The 22696-nt window shown below is 44.4% G+C and overlaps 1 protein-coding gene across 1 annotated transcript in view; it reads left to right on the top strand.

Annotated features, from left to right (window-relative positions):
• Positions 1-15854, top strand: part of SAMD5 (sterile alpha motif domain containing 5) — a 1167496-nt gene extending 1151642 nt beyond the window's left edge. The window contains exon 3 of the mRNA XM_033937637.1: positions 15709-15854. Within this exon, the coding sequence (XP_033793528.1) occupies positions 15709-15854 (146 nt within the window). The remainder of the gene's footprint in view (positions 1-15708) is intronic.
• The last annotated feature ends 6842 nt before the right edge of the window (positions 15855-22696 follow it).

Below are 22696 nucleotides of genomic sequence, written 5' to 3'. Positions count from 1 at the left end.
GCACCAGCCAGTAATCTATGCACCAGGTCCCAAAAGACAAGCTCCTTGAGGCCTAGGATGCCCTTGATAGCCGATGTAAATGCATGCATCTGTTTTTTTGTGACATAGATTCATGCATGTATTCTAAACTACATAGTAGTACATGCCTAGCCTACTTACATGTACTGTCCAGTAAATGCACATTGCTTGCCAGAACATGCCTGTTTTGCTGGTATATACTTCATCATGTGATAGCCTAGGTATATCACCAAATATATAACCCTCAATGTACATGTGTTTATGCCAGTTCTACATACTGCATTGCATACAGGCTCCATAAAATTACCTCCGTAAATCAATTATATGCCATGTATAGTTGACTTGTAGGTTCTACAAGAGGGTGCTGACAAGTTCTCAGTCCAGCCAAGAAGAGAATGACTGAAACAAGGTCAAAAACAAAGAACTTCATTTCTGCAAATTGGCACTTGACAAAATAAGATAACACTCGTTTCAGCTACAGTGGCATAACAACGTTCAGGATTTAGGAAGATGGTTAGTTGAGATGAGAACTTTTCAGCACCCCCTTGTATTAAAGACTGTTTAAATGGGAAACGTGGCCGTAGTTCAAGAAATGTATATCATTTATTTACCCTCCCCCCATACAGTAAGGGCCCTTTAACTAAGCAGCACTAAAATGTGACCTACACTGTCCCCAGCTCGGGTCTTTCCCATACACTAAGACCACTTTTAATGCTACCGGGAAATGACCAGTTTTTCTGTTTCATCAATTATGGCTATGTGCTAATTTTCCCATTAGCACGTTGACTTTACTAAGTGAGCACTTACTGATACCTATTTTGTAAGCGGTAAAGGCTTGTGCTCTAGCCACAGGCTAATTGAGGGGGAGAGTGTGGCGCAGTGGTTAAAACTACAGCCTCAGCACCCTGAGGTTGTGGGTTCAAACCCACGTTGCTCCTTGTGACCCTGGGCAGGTCACTTGGTCCCCCATTGCCCCAGGTATATTATGATAGATTGTGAGCCCACTGGGACAAACAGGGGAAAATGTTTGAGTACCTGAACAAATTCATGTAAACCAGTGGTTCCCAAACCTGTCCTGGGGGTCCCCCAGCCAGTCAGGTTTTCAAGATATCCCTAATGAATATGCATGAGAGAAATTTGTATACCTGTCACTTCCATTATATGCAAATCTCTCTCATGCATATTCATTAGGGATATCTTGAAAACCTGACTGGCTGGGGGTCCCCCAGGACAGGTTTGGGAACCACTGATGTAAACCATTCTAAGCTCCCCTGGGAGAACAGTATAGAAAATTGAATGAGTGAATAAATAAATAATTGGTTAATGGATGGAAATATAGCTGTGCTAACCAATTAGCACAGAACATGCCTATAATCTGCCCCTGCACTAAAAATAAAATAAAAATTTGTAACATGTGGGTAGCGTGCACACACACATGCAAAAGCTACCACAGGACGCCTGAGCACGCCTTGTGGTAGTGCTTTTTAACCTGAGGGGCTGCTGAAAAGTTCTCAGCCCAATTGACAAAGTTGGGACAGTCTCCACTGAGGGCTATACACCGAGTCCAGCGATTTTCCACTTTTTTTTGTTCCGCATTTTTCCGACAGAACGAAAAAAGAGTGGAGAAATCACTGGACTTAAGTGTATAACCCTCGATGGAGACCGCCCCAACCTTGTTGGTTGTGCTGAGAACTTTTCAGCGGTCCCTCGAAAAGACTATCTTAACAACAGGTATGTAGCTTTGTTCAGTCTATCGCAACAGAGACATCAAGAATTTTTATGGATGAAACCGTATCAGTCTCTTGACCTTACCCAATACTGAGTGAATTTTTGTTCAAGGTAAATAACCCTTTCTGTAGTGGAGCTTTTAGGAGACAGTCCAAAGGAGGAAATCAGGCCAAGCCACAGGATGGGAGGTTTTGGAAGCATGCAAACAGAATAGGAAGCAGAATTAAGAAAGCGGTCTATATTTTGCATACTTGTCCCTTTATAGCCTATAAATCAGATGGAACACTGTGGCTGAGTTCAGTTATTTTTACAGGAAAATTATCTGCAGCTTCCGGCTGCTGCTTCTTTTCTCTCTCATGATTTATAAATACATCCGAAACAGCTCTAAATTTGACAAAAAAAGCTATTCTGCGCACCTTAAGAAGAGCCACTGTGGGGACATATAATCACTAGATGCTGTTTAGACATCTGATTGCAAGTTTACTTGGAAACAAGTGGCACTCGATGGAAGTTGCACTTGGCATGGCTTGCACATTTGAGGCGTGGTGGAGTTGTGCATGGTGTCATCAATTATAATCCTACCGACACACATATAATTTCATGCCTTCTATTGTAATATCTTCTGCATATGCTTGGCTGAGTACAGGCAGCCTTAGCTTCTTAATCATAAGCTTGAGGAATGCCACCACCCATCTCGGCACCAAATTATGTAAATCGAAGACCGTGGAGCTCCTTGTGGCGCTTGAAGTTTGCATTCATTTTCTCTGAACACAGTGTAAGCAGTCAGAAACGTTTTTTTCTCATTCCCATGCTGCATCTATTCTTTGTATCAAGTGGCACTTTGTCTGGGCACTCTGAGAAGGCTGTGGATAAATGTACAAGATGGAGCATTGCACTGCTGAGGCTGAGTTTTGGAGCAAAGTGATGGTGAGTACATTTGGAGGAGTTGGTTGTTGTTGGTTTTTTTTCATATGTCTATCTGCAGTTGCACTGTTGTTTTACTTACAATGCAGGGAAAGCTGTTTAATCTTTCTTAGCAGGGCCACCAAAGCACTAATCCTCACTGATCAGGAAACTGTAGACATGACATTGTTCTCGTTCCTGGTGTCTGGGATGTGTTACTGAGTACGCTGAAGTCAGAGTGCTGGCTTCTAAAGCATCTTGAAAGATATCATCTGATGATTATCATGCTATGTCTGCCACACAGTGTTTGTCGTTCCATGTCTACCATGCTAGGTTTTATTTATTTGGTTGTTTGTTTTTAAAAAAATTATGAATCGCTTACATCTAAGCGATGTACAAAAACACTTACATAAAAAGTGGTGGAAACAAGCAATGAACACTCCAAATATATACATAAAAACGGTGATAGGACAATCGCGCGCCAGAAAAAAATCGGAAAAAGTTCAGTTTTCTCTATAATGGAGGGTTCCAACCTCCAACCCCTCCCCCCCCAACAGCAGCGCGAACACTATGCAGTAAAGTGTGAGATGGTTCCCCGCTCACACCCCGCTTCGGAGCTCTTTAAAACTAAGTTTTCCCGTGGCGCGCTGGTGTCTTGCGCTGAATTGTCTGCCCTCCATTGTCGGCGCGCTGGTGTCTCGCGCGCGACTGACTATGAACCATAAAAACAGACTTGTTTATTCCAAAACAAAAGGAAAGGACACCAAGTGTGGGCCCGACACAGTACTGTGTTTTGGCGAGACAAAACGCCTGCATCAGGGTTCACTTAGTGTTGTATCAGGGTTCACTTAGTGTTGTAATGCACAGGTGAACAAGTCTTTTGTTAATACAAAGCTAAGTCAATCTAACACTACTGTGTCGGGTCCACAGTTGATATCCTGTCCTTTTGTTTTGGCATAAACAAGTCTGTTTTTCTATAATTTTTTTTTTTGGGGGGGAGGAGTGTTCATTGTCCGTTCCCACTGCTTTATGTGTGATTTTGAACCCATGGGTTGGACTCTTGTTGTTTGCAAAAACATTAATATAGACCAGAGAACAAATTGATATCAAGTTGTATTAGATTACCAGACCTCAAATACCCAAGGCACTACTTGAATGATTTTTCCTGCCCTTACTGGGGTATTAAATTCATCATTGGTCTTGGCAAAGTGACTTATGCTGTGAAAATTTATTTAAATATTTATAGTATCAATTTTCAATAAATATAAAGTGCGGGTGCTGATCATTATGGCTCCGTTAAAGTTCTTTAAATAAGTTTGGTGCAATAATAGAAGGAGGCGTAGCCCCTGATGAAACCGAGTGTGAAACGGTGGGCAGCCGTCGGGCACAAAAGATAAGTGCTTCCCTTCCTCAAGCACCTTATGCACTTAATGCACTTTATATTTATTGAAAATTGATACTATAAATATTTAAATAAATTTTCACAGCATAAGTCACTTTGCCAAGACCAATGATGAATTTACCACCCCAGTAAGGGCAGGAAAAATCATTCAAGTAGTGCCTTGGGTATTTGAGGTCTGGTAATCTAATACAACTTGATATCAATTTGTTCTCTGGTCGATATAAGTTTCTTGTTTTGGACCAATTTTTTATTTTCTTCATTTTCAGTTGTTTGCAAAAACATTTACATCCACAATTTCAAACACAAGCAAACTTTGTAAAATGCAGTAAACCAATAAATCGGTCTCCCCCCACAAAATTTCCTTAATACAGAATATCGTGCTGTGCTTGCCTTACTATTTTTCCCTGTCGTGTCATACTAGGTTAGCCATGCTTGTAATACTAAACCCCCCTTTTACAAAAATGTAGCGAGGTTTTTAGCACCGGCCGTGGCAGTAACAGTTCTGACACTCATAGAATTCCTAAGAGCATCAGATCTGTTACCGCCAGGGCTACGCACTATGGTTTTGTAAAAGAACGGGGTGTGTGTGTGTGTGGGGGGGGAAGTTTGCCATGCTTTGTTTTGCCATACTATGCTCACCATACCTTGTTTTGTCATATTATGTTTTACCATGCTTTGTTAACTGTCTTGCCAGTTTTGTCAGACAATGTTCTGCCATGCTATGTTTGCCATCACTTTGTATAAATGTATTTATTTTAAAAATTTCTATACCGTTTATAACTAATTTAATAATTGTTTTGTCATTTTGAAAGTGAAAAGAATGTATACATTAGTAAAACAAACTTTTAGTTTAATAGATTTTTTTAAAATCTTTATTGATTTTCATATATCAACAGTGCAATATAGAAGTATATAAACATATAATAAATCAAGAAAAGCACATTCATCTTACAGACATGCATGAGCATTTAAACCCACCCATCCAATAACTAGTCAACAAAAACATAAATACATAGATTCTTTCAATAACCTTTCCCTATTTAAAGTAGTAACATAATCCCACTCTCCTCCCACCCACCTGGATGTATGTATTCAAAGGGCTTCCCTTCCCTGGAGGTATATGGAAATAAACAAAAATTAAGACAAAAGACAACTATAATGAAGAAATAAAAGATGTCAATGGTGGACCCAAACCAATTTAAATAAATTGCTATGCCCCAACATGTCAGCATTCATTTTCTCATATCTATAGCTTGAACATAAATTTGCCCACCAAAAAGGAAAATTGAGGCGATCATAATTTTTCCAATTACGAGTTACCATTTGCATGGCTATCCCTGTCATAATTAGGAAAAGCCGGCATTTATAGCGGTCCATGGGGGGCTTAAGATGCAGTAATGTTCTACATATGATTACCTAAGTAATCTCATCACGCACTCTTCATCCTACCTTAACTTCAGAAAACTAGTCAACCTGTTTAACCGTTTTGTAACCAAGAACTCCTAAAGACTTTCCCCTGTATTCTATTTAATGGACTTGACGTCCCTACAATGCGACTTTCACTCTGTTTCTCTTCCCCCCCCACTAATATGCATGTATTCTAAGACATCACTGTTCTTCTAAAAATTCATTGTATTCAAGGACTTCATTGTTATATCTTCGCTGACTGTCCAGCTCTTCTTATTGTAAACCGCCTCGAACTGCTTTGCCTTTGGCGGTATATATAAAAAAATAAATAAATAAAAAATATAATAAAATTCCAGTATGATATTAATCTGTCCCCATATTGACTTCCAAAAGTTGAGTATCATAGGACAATAGAACAACAAATGATCCAATGTCCCAAAGTCCAGATGACAGTGCCAGCATCTATTAGATTTAGAACTGTCTAACTTTTGTAACCTAACAGGGGTCCAAAAAAAATCTATAACTAAACGGTTCACAGAGTTGCATACATAATTTAAAAACAAAATCATCATTACGTACAAATAATCCTAAAAAGTCATGTTATCCTTGTAATCCGTTCTGAGCTCTTCTGGAAGGACGGGTTAGAAAACCAAATAAATCAATATCATGAAACTACAGCATGATCTGAAAAAAAGAAGTTTACAGTTTAATTTCAAACAGATTTGTCTCCCAAATAAGGTATATTGGTCCAAGACCGTCTTACAATGTGTTTCCGATATTTGTGGAGACAGTCAAAAGGAAACAGTCGTGTGACTTATCAACGAGGAAAAGTTCTTTTTTGTCTCGTCTACTGAAGAGGTAGCTCAGACTAGAGTATCTGACAAAGCTCAAATATGCTGTTCATTGCAAAAGCAAATCAGGAAAAAGAATTATGTTCATATGTTCTTCTGCTTGGTCTTGTGTGAAGAATTTTGTCTTCTCCCCATTATCTTCGTTTGGCAGGGTCTAAAACAGGGGTGTCCAATCTTTTGGATTCCCTGGGCCGCATTGCCCGAAAAAAATGTTTCTGGGGCCGCGCAAACGCTGAAGCAAGACAGAGGAGGGAGCCGGCAAGACGGTAAACACCCGGGGGCAGCAGAGGAAAAAACTGCCCAGCCAAGAAGAGAATGATGGGGAGCCATGAAACTTCCGAGTTATTCCACACTTTACACGTTTCATTTTGTTTCATATCATTGAAATGAAACGTGTCAAGAAAAGTGTGGAACAACTTGTAAGTTTCATGGCTTCATATCATTCACTTCTTGGTTGGGCTGAAAACTTTTCAGCGGCCCCTCACACATACATTGTCAATTGACTACAAGGTTTCACCTTAGTGAAGTTCATACATCTCTGAGATTACAGCTAGTGATCTATTAAGGGCTCCTTTTACAAAGCCGTGCTAGGGCCTTAACGTGTGGAATAGCATGCGCTAAATTGCCATACACGCTAGCCGCTACCGCCTCCTTTGGAGCAGGCGGTAAATTTCCGGCTAGCGCACACAGTAGCGCATGCTAATCCGGTGTGTGCATTAAAACCACTAGCGCGGCTTTGTAAAATTTTATGCACTATTCAACAGTTGTGTGTATGTTGTTGGAGGTTGGTGGTCCCGGTCATTCACGGTATTTTCGGACCGCGAACCGCCAACAAGGAGAGGGCAGCGGGAGAGGCAGGAGAGAGCAGCCGGAGCGCCACGAGTGCAGGAAATCACTCGCGGTACGCTCCAACTGCCTCTTCCTGCACTAAGTCGGGCCTTATCCAATCAGGAGCTGCTTTGACACGCAGCTCCTGATTGGATAAGGCCCGACTTTGTGCAGGAAGAGGTAGTTGGAGCGTACCGCAAGTGATTTCTGGCACTCGTGGCGCTCCAGCTGCTCTCCCGCTGCCCTCTTCAGGCTCCCCCATGAAAGACCGTATTCGCAGTTTATCGAGATTCACGGAGGTTCCTGGAACGGAACCTCCGAATCTCGGGGGAGCAATATATATATATATATATATAAATGTATATTCATTTTGTTTCCTTCATGTTAGCTAAACAGCTCTGCTAACATTTTATGTCTTTCAAAATTGCTTTGATAAATGTTGTCCCTTTAAATTGTTTTGCTCTCTGCAAATGTATAAATCTATGTCTTAGTCTTCAAGGAAGTGAATTACAAGCTGAACATAGAAGTAGCTTTAAGAGAGAGAGACAGGAAGCTTTGATTGATTCTTACAGGAATTGTTGTGAAGCTTTGCAGTAAATCTGGATCTTTTTCTCTAAGACTTCAGATTACTTTAGTTAACATTTTAATGTGTTGCCCTTCAATCAAAAATGCATGTCAACAGAGCAGTACATATAAGATAAAAAACTATAAAATAAAGCAGAGCAGGAGAAGTATTCTGCAGCTCATGATCCCATCCGGGCAGACCAAGGAAGAACTCATGACTCCTGGAGTGCTTGCACAAATGAGTTGTAACACCAGTTTTAAACAGGGTTAGTTGCACAACAAAGCGGGCAAGGTACAGGGCCAAAGTAACTAAACACAGTCCACCGTGTAAATTCAGGGCAAATAACAGCAGATGGTACAGAAAAGTAGTTCCAATATTGGGAGCAGAGGAATTTACTGGGATTAACTTAGGTCTCTTCAATCTACCCTTCTCTCTCTGCGCTCCAGGTAGCCCAAAATTCAGTGATCAGAACTATGTTTAGGTTGGGGGAGACGAGAACACGTGACAGAATATTATGTGAGTTTTTAATTGGTCGAAGCTGATGGATAGGATCCACTTCAAGCTATTACTAACCGTTTAGATGTGCTTCCACAACTTGGCTCCTAAGCATCTTGTTGAGAGCATTGTGCCAAGTGTTTTGTCTCGTCCGCTTCGATTTGCAGAGGAGTTAGAGCTGCAAATTCCATCTGTAAAAGCGCTACAGCTAACAGTGTCTAGGGATAGTCTATTCCAGTGATCTTCAACCACCGGTCCATGGACCGGTGCCGGTCCACAGAAATTTCCTGTCGGTCCACAGGGCCGGCACATGCATCGGGCCCAAAACTGTGTTCTTCAACTGCCGGACTGCGGTGCGATCGATGCATTGTTAATAAGATTATATTGTGTGTGTATATATGAAAAATGAATGGAAAAAATAGTGTTACAATTAGGACTATGGGGGCGGGGTCTGGGGTGGAGATTGGGTAGAGATGGGCAGGGTCTGGCCCACGACTTAGCCCAGTGTTCTTCAACCGCCGGTCTGCGGACCAATGCAGGTCCACAAAATAATTCTTTTATTTCTGCTGGTCCATAGGTGTAAAAAGGTTGAAGAACACTGGTCTATTCCATTGTATAGGGCCTAGGGAATGGAACAATCACCCTGAGTGCATTCGTCAGCAACAGAATACACAAAACTTTAAAAGACTGCTGAAACTGCATCTTTTTTGCCAGATGAAATACAGGGTACGAGACTGTGTTATTTATAAAGAGGAGATGATGACAGTAAGGTGCTGGTCACCTATGTATTTTATTGTTTATATCTTTTTGCTTTGTTTTGTGGGTGTATTTATTGCTAATCTTGTATGTATTTTTGTACGTAATTTTGTATGTACCGTATTTTTCACTCCATAAGATGCTCTTTTTTTCCACCCAAAAGTGGGTCGAAATGTCGGTGCGTCTTATGTAGCGAAGACGCCCCCCCCCCATACCTTTGGAAAACACTGCCCGCCCGCATGATGCCAGCCATTCAGAAAGAGGCGCTGGGCCAGGCAGCAGTGCACAAAGCATGTTCCTGCTAGCCCATACACCACTGGACCACCAGGCTTAAGGGGGTGTTTATAAAGGCACTGCAGGGAAGATTGCATGCAATCACTGCTGCCGGAGTAGTAAGGAGGAACATGGGGATGAGGAAGAGCAGGTGGAGTGGAAAGAAAGGGACTGCATTGGTGGAGGGAAACAGAGGAAAAGATGACAGCATCGGGAGGGGGGGGGGGCAGGCCAGGAAGATATGTGGCCTTGAGGTGAGGTGACATGGGGGAGGGGATCTATAGAAGAAGGGAAGAGATAGGAGGAGCTGAATATGGGGAGAGATAAGAACATAGAAGAGAGATGCTGGACAAGGAGGGATCACAGGGTCAGGGATGCAGACTGTCAATGGTAGACAGGGAGAGGGTAGGAACAGTGGAACATAGAGGCAATGCTGGAAAATGGAGGAGATTAGGACACCGAGGGACAATACTGGAAAAAGGGCAGATGGGGACATGGAGGTAGGATAGGGACAGGGACAGAAAAAGAAGATGCTGGTAGGGCAAATCGGGGTGCAGAAAGAACAAGGATGGGGGACCTGGGAATAGAAGAAATGTCAGTGGGATAGGAGACCCTGCACAAACAGAAGAAACAGATAAAAACAGAAAAGAGATGCATGGAGTCAAAGTAAATTAGCAAAAAAAAACCAAAATGTGTTCAAACAACAAAGGTAGAAAAAAGTATTTTATTTTGCATTTATTAATTTAAATGTTAGCTTTTGGAAATAAACCTCTCTGATATTTTGCTTTTAAAAAAAAAAAGGTACTGCAGGGCAGGGGGTGTTTTAAAAAGGTATCGGGGAGAAGGAAAAAATTATTAGTCGGCTGGGACGGATCCCTCCTGTCCCAGCCTACCACTAAACCACCAGAGATGAGGGGAGGGGGCAGTTTACATGGCAAGGAAGGGGGGAGATAACATAAGAACCACCATCTCCGGATCAGATCTTAGATCCATCAAGTCCGGCGATCCGCACACGCTGAGGCCCAGCCAGGTGAACAGCTGGCATAATTTTAGTCACCCATATCCCTCTATGCCTCTCGTAAGGAGATGTGCATCTAGTTGCTTTTAAATCCTAGAATGGTGGATTCTGCAATAACCTCCTCTGGGAGAGCATTCCAGATGTCCACCACTCGCTGCGTGAATCAGAACTTCCTGATATTTGACCTGGACCTGTCCCCCCTTAGCTTCAGTCCATGTTCTCCTGTCCGTGTCACATTGGACATTGTAAATAATTTTTTTTCCTGCTCTATTTTGTCGATTCCTTTCAGTATCTTGAAAGTCTCGATCATATCCCCTTGCAGTCTCCTTTTCTCAAGGGAGAACAATCCCAGTCTCTTAAGTTGTTACTCGTATTCCAAGTTCTCCATACCTTTTACCAGCTTCGTCGCTCGTCTCTGCACACTCTCCAGCAGTTTTATATATCCTTCTTTAGGTTGGGAGACCAATGAGAGACACAGTATTCCATGTGTGGTCTGACCATTGCTCTATAGAGCGGCATTATAACTCTCTCCGATCTTCTCGTGATTCCCTTCTTTATGATGCCTAACATTCTATTTGCCTTCTTTGCCGCTGCCGTGCATTGTGCCAACGGTTTCAGGGTCTTATCTATCAGCACACCCAGGTCCTTTTCCTGTTCGCTCTTACCCAGGGTTACACCTGACATTCTATATTCGTGTTCCTTGTTCTTTTTGCCTAAATGCATTACTTTGCACTTTTCCACATTAAATTTAATCTGCCATTTCTCTGCCCATTTCTCTAACTGACATAAGGGTTCAATCAGTGCTGTAATTGACTGCACCAATTAAAATGTCATTTAAAAAATGGAGGTGCCTCCAAAAATGGTGCCTTTGTCCTGACTAAAGAGGCAGCTAAGGGCGCCTATGGCCACTGTAGGCATGGTTAACGCCAGAAATGGCCTTAGGCATCTCTTTAGATGCAATCCTTGTGGAAGGTAGGCACTGGGAATTTAGACATAAGAACATAAGCAGTGCCTCTGCTGGGTCAGACCAGAGGTCCATCATGCCCAGCAGTCCGCTCACGCAGCGGCCCATCAGGTCCAGAAACCTGTATTTAACCCTCTATCTATACTCTTCTATCCCCTTTTCCTTCAGAAAATTGTCCAAACCCTTCTTGAACTCCAATACTGTATCTGTCCTATCACGCCCTCTGGAAGCGTATTTCAGGTGTCCACCACCCGTTGGTTGAAGAAGAACTTCCTAGCATTGGTTCTGAATCTGTTCCCTTTTAATTTTTTCCGAAAGCCCTCTCGTTCTTGTAGTTTTCGAAAGTTTGAAGAATCTGTCCCTCTCTATGCCCTTCATGATCTTGTAAGTCTCTATCATATCCCCTCTAAGTCTCCGCTTCTCCAGGGAAAAGAGCCCCAGTTTCTCCAGTCTTTCAGCGTATGAAAGGTTTTCCATACCTTTTATCAAACGTGTCCCTCTCTTCTGAACCCTCTCGAGTATCGCCATATCCTTCTTTAAAACCTGGCCTACATTTACGGTAATTCCCTTTTATGTAGCCATGATTCTTCAAAAGGTGCCTAAATCCTCTCACCTTGGGTTCTGTCATGTCTGTCTGTCCAAGTTAGATTGTAAGCTCTCCTGGGCAGGGACTGTCTATTAAATGTTCAAATGTACAGTGCTGCGTACGCCTTTTAGTGCTATATAAGTAATAAATAATAGGAGTAGTAGTAGCAAATTTCTTAGTATTATATCTATAATAATAATAGCAAATAACAGCACCATTTGCACAATCTGACCCTAAGCGCTGTTCTACAAAGGGTGCACAGTTCTATAGAATTGTGTGGTGCGTGCATGATGTCATCATGTCGACATCCGCGCATGCGCAGATGCCCTCTGGCTGCGACCCTGAACCTGTCACTTCGCTGGTGGGGGGATCCTAGATGAGGGGAGGTGTGGGAAGAGGAGAAGAGATGCCAGCGAGGAGAAGAGCCATCGGCGCCGGCTGACTGCCTACAGGACATGCCTCTCACTATGATCAGTCGGCTGGCGTCAGTGCATGGCATCTTGGGACCCGCCTGGAATCTGCTGCAATACACTGTAATAATATATTTGGCCCTTGACTGACGCTTCATTGACCATAACTAGCAATAATTATTGGTCGTAACTAGCAGTAAAAGGCGCATGAGTTATGAACCTGTTCCGTAAAGTACAAAACGTAAATTGTCTAACATTGTAACTGCAAAGGGGGCATTCACATGGGACAGGCATGGGTAAGTCAGGGCGTTCCAATTATTCTGCCATGGACTTTATATAATTTATATAATACAACCTGATCAATAATTCACCATCTGATATCCTAAATTGTATGACTTTTTTTCAAGCCAATTATGGACTAAAGGAGTCTGCGTATTCATAGGAACAATAGGTGATTTATGTTCAGTAAATCTCAACCTTAAGGTTGATCAGGTTACAGTAGGGTGGGAAGGTGGCCATTATGAGAGATTGTTTAATTACAAAGAATAGCATTGGATCTATGTATTGAATACGGTGTCAAATTTCAAATGTGTGTGTATATAAATCTAGAAGCATATACCCACTTTCTCACTCCCAAGGTTCAAAACAATATCTCCTAAGAACCTCAGCGATACCACTTAAGGCTCAAGCATTTCATTGCCTTAAGCTTTATGTGCCCGTTCGTCATTGGTTCTTAATCCTACAAATCATTTATATCTTTTCAATTTAGTATTATTTTATAGTATAATTTTTTTATTTTCAAGCACTTAACTGTATTTTTAAGTACCAAACTGTTTGGAGAGGTGGTCATATGGGAAGTTGGTGTGATAAATAGTGAAAACGCCTTGAAAAAGCTTGGGCCAAACATGGCTGTATTTTCCCTGATCACGAGACCACAAAGTTAAGTACTTAAAAATAAAAAAAATTATACTATAAAATAATATACTGAATTGAAAAGATTATATTACATTACATTGGTGTCTTCTATCCCGCCAATACCTTTCAGTTCTAGGCGGTTTACAAGAAGAAATTAGCCTGGGCATTCCCAAGGAGATTACAAGGTTGATAGCTATAGTAGCGGCGGGATCTGGGAAGGGTCGATACGGTTTGGTTAGATCATTTTTAAATTTCTTGAATAGTATGGTTTTCAGTTCTTTCCTGAATGTTTTGTAGGATTAAAAGCCAATGACGAACGGGCACATAAAGCTTAAGGAAATGAAATGCTTGAGCCTTAAGTGGTGTTGCTGAGGTTCTTGGGAGATATTGTTTTGAACCTTGGGAGTGAGAAAGTGAGTATACTGTATGCTTATAGATATATATATATATATATGCGCACATTTGAAATTTGACTATCTTTGAACGTCCAAGAAAAGAATAGTGCCAGAATTGAAGGTAATTTAATTGAATACGGTGTCACCATTTGGTCTTAATGCTGAGATCGAGTGGATGATGCTTGTGTAAATTAGCATATGCTTTTCATAATGCACTCAGTTATATGTTCAAGGTGCCACATCTACGCATAGATCTGGTGGTCAAGTGAGTTTCTGAGATCCTTTTCCTCTTTGGTTGTGCTTGCTATTCAAAGCATTGGATTATTTTGGGTTGTGAACTTTTCATTACCCTCCTCGTGTATGTTATTTATGTTAATTGTATGTTGATTATATATTACTAGTTTTTTAGCCCATTACATTAACGGGTGCTAGAATAGATGTGTAGACTTAGGCATTTATTTCTCTTTCTGTATGTGTGTCTTTCTTTCTTTCTCCCTGCCCCCCTTTCTTTCTGTCTCTCCCCCTGTCCAGCAGTAGCCCTTCCCTGCTCCCCCTGTCCATCAGTAGCCCTTCTCCCTTCTTTTTACCTACCAATATTCCCATTTCCCCTTTTACCTTTCCTATTTCCACCTTTTTCATCCCATCCAGAGTACCTGTTGGTGTTCCAGTGTCTCCTCTTCCTTGGGTCTGGGCCGACTATTGTGGGCCAGGATTGCTAGGGGTGCCCTGTGGGACAGGCAGGGGCAAGGGTCAGCAGAGTTGGGGGAGTGTGTGGGGCCTCTGCCGGGTCGCGGGGAGCTGGTGTCTGCTCCCATTCCCTCTTCCACAGCCGCCACCACCAACATGTCTGCCCAGGCGAAACGCAGCATTTTATTTTTTGTGCAGCACACAGGCGTCGCATCGCGCGGCAGTGACGTCCAGGCCTTGCACTGCCACGTCTTTCTTGGGCCACGACGGAGAGGGCAGGGGGTGCTAGCGGCCGGTAGCCGCCGCTCTGCACCGCGTTTCGCCTCAAGCCGCCGCAGCCTCCTCCCGGCAGCCGCCGCTCCGCACTGTCTTGCCGCGGCTTTGGCCGGTAGGGCTGTATTGTGAGGTGAAGAGCAGGGAAGGGCGCGCATGCGCACTTGTCTTGCCACATCCCGACAGAAAAGGGATCAGGGAACACGCAAGGCAAGTGCGCATGCGCGGCTAGCATTTTATTATTTAAGATGTATATTAACCTGGCAACCGTTCTGAGCTCGGGGAAAACAGGATAGAAAACAAAATAAATAAATAAGTATGGAGTGAGTGGTCATGCTTAAGGGTTGATGCATAAATACCAACTTATGCTAGTGTTCTCTAATGACAATTGCGCGCTTAGTTATGTTTATAGAATTCATACGTAGGCCCTGTTTTACTAAGGTGCGCTAACCGATTAGTGCGGGCTAAACGCTAACGCATGCATGTTAGTCTATGGATGCGTTAGTGTTTAGCGCGTGCTAATTCGATTAGCGCACCTTAGTAAAAGAGGGGGTTAGTGCCTGGAATTTTGGTGCCTAACTTTAGGTGACATTTCTTGTGCGCCCAAATTTCTGACTAGTGTGCAATTTATAGAATAAGTTCAGTTGTACACATAACTTACTAGATTAATCAGATGCCCTTAGTTGGTCTTCTAAGAGCTACGTGTTCAAATTCTAGAATGTACAACTCCAAAGAGGGCTTTCATATACATTATAGAAGACCTTAGGAAGGGGTTGTACTGTATATACTCCATCTTCTGCATCTTCAGGTTTATTTCACAGTCATTATTTTCTTCTCTTTCCTTTTCTGAGCCTGGGATTGAAAGCGAAATCCTTCCCTAGAGAAAAGAAACATACTGTTAGCTATTTATGTTAGGGAACAATATTGTTTGTTAGTGTCAGACTATGTACAATTCCTTATGGCAGACCATATGGCTTATTAATATTCACAATACCAGCTGTTGTGTGGAATGTGAAGCTGTGGGTCCTTAAGACAAACTTTGAGGTTTGGTTTTTTTTTAATCTATGATATGTTTTTATTGTGTTTTATGTTCTGATAAGACAGTATTTTGTTCTTTAGCCCGTCCTCCCCAAAAAACCAGAACAGTTTACAAAAGTTTAATTATGCATAAATCATAAGGTGGAAGTCTACACCTTCAGTGTGTCTAAGCTGTTTGCTTTTTTTAACCTCTCAGCAATCCATCGTATTGTCCAAGCACAGAGGCTTTTTTGCATAGATGTGTGTGTGTTTGTCTGCATTGATGAAATTGTATGCCTGCCTCTCATTGAGGACTTAACGCAGGGTAAAGTGCTAAAGCGTGTGATGCAGCAAAGCATCTAGAACAGATTTCATAGAAAGACCATAATTTATAATAAAAAGTGAACATAAATATGTTAAAATGGACAAAGTAAACTATATCAGGATAACTCTTCCCTTACTAGGTGTAGCCTAGAATAAAAGAATAAAAGTTATGAAATAGATGCATTAACATTTTGAAGAATCTAACTAGCAGTATTGCTTTGAATAATTTTCCTAGGGCCAAACAGCTGAAGTGTTCATTTTGAAATCTTCCCCCCTGTTTACCGCCCCAACACTCTCCAGTGGTATAGCCAACAATAGACTTGTGTTCTCATGGATGGAGGAGCCAGCTAAAGCTAACTGAGGGCCAGATTCTCAAAAGGTTGCCTTTAACGTGGTTGCTAAACCAGTTCCAGCCAGTTTAGCGTGCATGTATTTTAGCGGTGGTTTATCAAAACAGCTTACCATGCTCTTTTCCAAGTTTTCTAGCAAATGTAGTACAATGAGGTCATCAGTATTAAAATGAGCACTCCAAGCGATTCTCTATAATCGCCAAGTGATTCCCTAACCTCATTGTGCCACATTTGCGGCCAAACTTTGCCGATAGGTCTGAGCTGTCGTACCCTTACTTTCTGATCAGTGACTGAGCGCTAATTGACTCGGGCACTGACAGAAAAGTTAGGTTTGACAGTTCAAATTCCCTCCCCCATGCAAATTAAAATAAACAAACAAACAAACTCCAAACTAATGATAAGCAGAAGAGATGACCAATCTCTCCTGCCGAACCCCCACCCCCAACAACTCCACCAAGTCCCTGATGACCCTCTTGCCCCTCCCTATCTTATTCAGGAAAGCCAGGCAGAGGGACACGTAGCTGCTCTTGCTGGCAGGCCCGCCTCTTACAAAATGGCGGGCCTTCCCCTTCCTTGCATCCTGGGATGGGCAAGGGAGAGGCTTAAGGCTCTGATTAGCCCAGGTTGCTTAAGGCACCTCCCCTGAGTCTTTTAGGTAAATACCCTGAAGCAGACTTCAGGAACCTTCTTTAGATGGGGATTTATTTACTGCCTGAAGTAATGAACATGGCATTCTCCTGACCTTAAGAGCTTCTGCTGGGAAAGGAAAAATTACTTATAAGCTTCAGGTTCCATCATATGTGGAAGTTGTCTTTCTCTATCTCTCTGTTCATATACTCTTCACTCATCCAAATGAAGTCATGTTCAGTGCTGGCTTTGATTCTGTATAAAACGTCTTTAGTGGGTAATTAAAAATCAGGGAAAAAAACAAAAGCAGGAAACATGGTAATCCTGTTTCTTCTTTCCTCTTTTGGGGTCTCCTTACAACTTCTAATCTAAGACTCCCCCTGTCAGGAATTCTCATTTTCTTTACTCCAGTCTCACAGACAAGGATTCCCTCCTTTGACCTGCAGTACACTCTAATATCTTCTTTCCTCCATCTCAGATCTAGGAATTCTCTCCTGACCTACAAGAAATATCACAGCCTTTTTCACTCTCCAAAATCCTTCCTCTTTACTCATGGGTTTCTTGATCCCAACAGGACCATTTGAATAGGCAATGGTTCTCATATCCTCCCATCATATATCTCACAGACCTTCTGCGCCTCCAAGGATAAATGAGCTACTCCATCATCTGGAATTTCCTAAGCTAATTTCTGTAGTGCTGCAGGCCATTTCATGGCCAGGACCACAATTAGATACCACAATCGCTTCAACTTCTGTGCTTATCCAACCAAAGCAAGGTTTTACAATAAAGAGTTTCTCCTCCCAACTCTTAGGACTTTTTCATTACAAGCTTCCCTATTTTAGATGAAGGAATGATTCTGTCTATTCATTTGACCCTCAATATTTTGGTATCCAGGGCCAAATTTCTCAAGACATAGAACTCAGGGTTCATAGAGCTCATTACTGGTTGTAGAATGAAAGAAAAGAGGCAAAAGACAATTTTCCTTCACAAACTAGAGTTTTTATACTCCTGCCAGACATCATCATGTTTCTATATCTCGTCCCATAGCATCCCACCTGGGAAGCCATCTACAGTACATATCCACCCCCAATACTACAATACACAGCTACCAGAACTAGTGATATCCCTGCACCACATAACTACCATTTTTTATTAGTCATTAGTCACTGGTATACAGACTGACAGATCACTAAGTGATGTAGGGTTCATAGTCTAAAGCGCGTGAGGACAAAGGCGTGCGGACAACTGAGCGCAGGACTTAATCACGCCGAAGAAAACCCGTATTTTAAAGGGCTACGATGGGGGTGTTGGTGGGGAATCTCTCCCCCCCCCCCCACTTTACTTAATAGAGATCGCGCTGGCGTTGTGGGGGCTTGGGGGGTTGTAACCCCCTTATTATACTGGAAACTTAACTTTTTCCTTGTTTTATAGGGAAAAAGTTAAGTTTTCAGTATAATATGGGGAGTTTACACCCCCACATCCCCCCAACATGGCAGCGCGATCCCTATTAAGTACAGGGGAGTTCCCACCCACACACCCCCATCAGAGCCCTTTAAAATACAGTGGTGCCTCACACAACGAACTTAATTGGTTCCAGGAGCAAGTTTGTTATGTGAAACGTTCGTTATGTGAAACGCGTTTTCCCATAGGAATACATGTAAAAAAAAATAATTCGTTCTGCAGCATAAAATATGCTAAGATGACATAAAAAAGATAAATTTTTGGTTATTATTTTTATTTAGATACATCTAAAAACATAATTGTTTTTTAAAACAACACACATTTTTTAAATTTAAAGACAGACTAAGTAGAGTCTAATTTTACAGTGAGAGGGCAGAGTCTCAGCGGCAAAAACTGGGACTTAACTGTTCATTTTTTTTTTTTTCTTCCGTGTTTCCCCGATGATAAGGCAGGGCCATCAAATAAGACAGCCCCCCCTTTTTAGAAAAAAATGTAAAATAAGGCACCCCCCCGCAAATAAGCCACCCACCGATACCTGCGCTTACCCGAATCGGGTGGTACGGTGGGTGACTCCGTGTAGTCCCTGGCACCCCCGACACGATCGGGGCAAGAGGGAGCTCAAGCCCTCTTGCCCCCCCGACTCCCCGACACGATCGGGGCAAGAGGGAGCTCAAGCCCTCTTGCCCCCCCCCCCGACTCCCCGACACGATCGGGGCAAGAGGGAGCTCAAGCCCTCTTGCCCCCCCGACTCCCCGACACGATCGGGGCAAGAGGGAGCTCAAGCCCTCTTGCCCCCCCGACTCCCCGACACGATCGGGGCAAAAGGGAGCCCAAGCCCTCTTGCCCCGCCGATTCCCCAACTCCCCGACAATATCGGGCCAGGAGGGAGCCCAAGTCCTCCTGGCCACGGCGACCCCCTAACCCCACCCTGCACTACATTACGGGCAGGAGGGATCCCAGGCCCTCCTGCCCTCGACGCAAACCCCCCCTCCCCCCAACGACCGCCCCCCCCCAAGAACCTCCGACCGACCACCAGCCAACCCGCGACCCCCCTGGCCGACCCCCACGACACCCCCAACCCCCTTCCCCGTACCTTTCTGTAGTTGGCCGGACAGACGGGAGCCAAACCCGCCTGTCCGGCAGGCAGCCATCGACGGAATGAGGCCGGATTGGCCCATCCGTCCCAAAGCTCCGCCTACTGGTGGGGCCTAAGGCGCCTGGGCCAATCAGAATAGGCCCGGGAGCCTTAGGTCCCTCCTGGGGGCAGGGCCTGAGGCACATGGTCGGGTTGGGCCCATGTGCCTCAGGCCCCGCCCCCAGGAGGGACCTAAGGCTCCCGGGCCTATTCTGATTGGCCCAGGCGCCTTAGGCCCCACCAGTAGGCGGAGCTTTGGGACGGATGGGCCAATCCGGCCTCATTCCGTCGATGGCTGCCTGCCGGACAGGCGGGTTTGGCTCCCGTCTGTCCGGCCAACTACAGAAAGGTACGGGGAAGGGGGTTGGGGTGTCGTGGGGGTCGGCCAGGGGGGTCGCGGGTCGGCTGGGGGTCGGTCGGAGGTTCTTGGGGGGGGGCGGTCGTTGGGGGGAGGGGGGGTTTGCGTCGAGGGCAGGAGGGCCTGGGATCCCTCCTGCCCGTAATGTAGTGCAGGGTGGGGTTAGGGGGTCGCCGTGGCCAGGAGGACTTGGGCTCCCTCCTGGCCCGATATTGTCGGGGAGTTGGGGAATCGGCGGGGCAAGAGGGCTTGGGCTCCCTTTTGCCCCGATCGTGTCGGGGAATCGGCGGGGCAAGAGGGCTTGGGCTCCCTTTTGCCCCGATCGTGTCGGGGAGTCGGGGGGCAAGAGGGCTTGAGCTCCCTCTTGCCCCGATCGTGTCGGGGAGTCGGGGGGGCAAGAGGGCTTGAGCTCCCTCTTGCCCCGATCGTGTCGGGGAGTCGGGGGGGCAAGAGGGCTTGAGCTCCCTCTTGCCCCGATCGTGTCGGGGAGTCGGGGGGGGCAAGAGGGAACCAGGCGGAGAGAGGGCAGTTAAGCGCAGTGCCTGCGCGGAAGGATGCAGCTCGGGCGACTTCGTTGTGTGAAACGAAGTTCGTTGTACGGATCAAGACATAAAGTTCGTTGTGCGCAGCGTTCGCTGTGCGAGGCGTCCGTTATGCGAGGCACCACTGTACGGGTTTTCTTTGGCGCGATTAAGCCCTGCGCTCAGTTGTCCACGCTCGATTGTCGGCACTCCTTTGTCCTCGCGCGCTTTTGACCCATCACCATGATTTAGTGACTCCATCACAACTGTTAGCGTAGCCACCCAAAACAAAAATGTGTAATAAGAGCTCCTGATCTAATGCGTCCAGAGCAAGCTTTTACATTTTCATTTGCCAATATGAAATAAATCTCCATTGATCTTAGCCACTGCCAGTGAAGTGCATGAAGTTAGGATCCCAGTTACTTAATGCCAAGGTAGCTGACACGGTTGGTGTTCCTTGCGTGTTGTCTCTCGTGGGTCTGCCTTACTAGTTTCCAGCAAGCATTGGAGTTCTCCGCTGGGTGCGGTTTGTCTTTCTTTGCCTTTTCTTGTTTAGGGCTCCTAATCACCTGCTTCTTTTTCATTGGTTATAATAGAGTGATTTATCACTGTCGCCCACCTCCCCTCTTCAACAAGAGGCCAAATGCCTGAAGTATCTGAAGCTGGTGGGAATGCATAGCCTTTAACTACAGGTTCCTAATTTGACAAGTCATTTATACCTTTGCCATTTGCAGAGCCTGCCAGAATTTGGTCTTTGCGAATCTGCATCTCATTTCTTTGTACCATCCAGTTATTTTTTTTTTTTCTTTCTAGAGTGTAATTGGAACATTGTATTCAGTCAGACTTATTTCACAGAACAATATTCTATGGAGAGCTGGGAGAGAGGAGTTAACGAGAATGCCTAGCTCATAACCCCCATTACACATAAGCCTATGGATGCTATTTATCAAGAGGAGTTCTCGTTAACATTTGCTTTTAACAAAGCTGCAGTAGAGGTTTAAACCGCAGACAGGTGAGGTAAATGCTCCGACACTTATAGATTCCTGAGAGATCAGGGCATTTATCTCACTGTCCCAGTGTAGTTTTCAGCACAATCTTCTTATGAGCATAAGAATTGCCGCTGCTGGGTCAGACCAGTGGTCCTTCGCGCCCAGCAGTCCGCTCCCGCGGTGGCCCCCAGGTCAAAGACCAGTGTCCTTGGCATGTTTTGGCTTTAGATTAGGGTTACCTTATGCAGTGGAAAGCAAGGGTAGGAAGCACCCGGGGTGGTGATGGCCTCCTCTCTGATCCCCCCCCCTTTCCTACTTCTTCCACGCCACACTCGCGCCCCGGAAGTGATTTCAGAGGGATCCAAGCCGGCACAAACAGCAGGCCACAGTAGTTGCTCACACTGGCGAAGATTTAAAGAGGTATGGGGCATAAGCGTGATGGGGGGGGAGGTGCTGGTGCCCTCAACAAGATGGCATCCGAGGTGGTTCACCCCTCCCCCCTTACTAAGCCACTGACCGTATGGCTCAATCCATCCTCCTTTTTCTGGAGCCATATGGTAACCCTAATTTAGATGCTATCATAGGAGCAGAGGACCTATTCAGTCTGCCCAGTAAGATAGCTAGAATTGTACTGCATTTCATGCAAAATGAATCTGATCTGTGTAGGCTGCAAGATCCAATGAGGTACAGAAAACATAGAAAAGATATTCTGTGGTCACTTAAATTCTGGCATTTCCATGTGCTTTCACTGAGAGTGTGTTTCATGTATCCACCATCCTTGCTGTGAAAAAATATTTCCTCATCTTACTCTTTGAAACCTAGCTGCTTTCAGCCTCATTCTACAGCCTCCTGTTTTCGAACTTCCTTTCCTCTGAAAAATGTTTGCCTCTGATGTATATATTAAGGAATTTGAACATCTCTGTCATTTCTCTTCCCATCCTCTTCTCCTCTAGAACAGTGTTCTTCAACTATCGGTCCATGGACCAGTGCCGGTCCACAGAAATTTCCTGCCGGTCCACAGGGTCAGCACGTGCATCAGGCCCAAAACAGTGTTCTTCAACCGCTGGTCCACGGTGCTTTCGATGCGGCATTATTTTCGAGCCAGCTCCCTCTTCCTAACTGATTCAGTGCACAAAACCACGGGCAGTGGCTCCTACGGGCATCCTGCACCTGAACCGGAAGCCTTCTCTCTGACGTTGCAATGTCAGAGGGAAGGCTTCCAGATGAGGCACGGGACATGCAAGGTGCAATTAGTACTATTATGGGGGTGGGGTCTGGGGTGGAGATTGGGTAGAGATGGCCGGGGTCTGGCCCATGACTTAGCCCCATGTTCTTCAACCGCTGGTCCACGAACTGATGCCGATCCACAGAATAATTCTTTTATTTCTGCCGGTCCATAGGTGTAAAAAGGTTGAAAAACACTGCTCTAGAATATTCATA

This window comes from Geotrypetes seraphini, chromosome 3, assembly GCF_902459505.1.
Source record: "Geotrypetes seraphini chromosome 3, aGeoSer1.1, whole genome shotgun sequence".
NCBI classification, from domain to species: Eukaryota; Metazoa; Chordata; class Amphibia; order Gymnophiona; family Dermophiidae; genus Geotrypetes; species Geotrypetes seraphini.
This window is presented reverse-complemented; position numbering and strand designations above follow the sequence as displayed.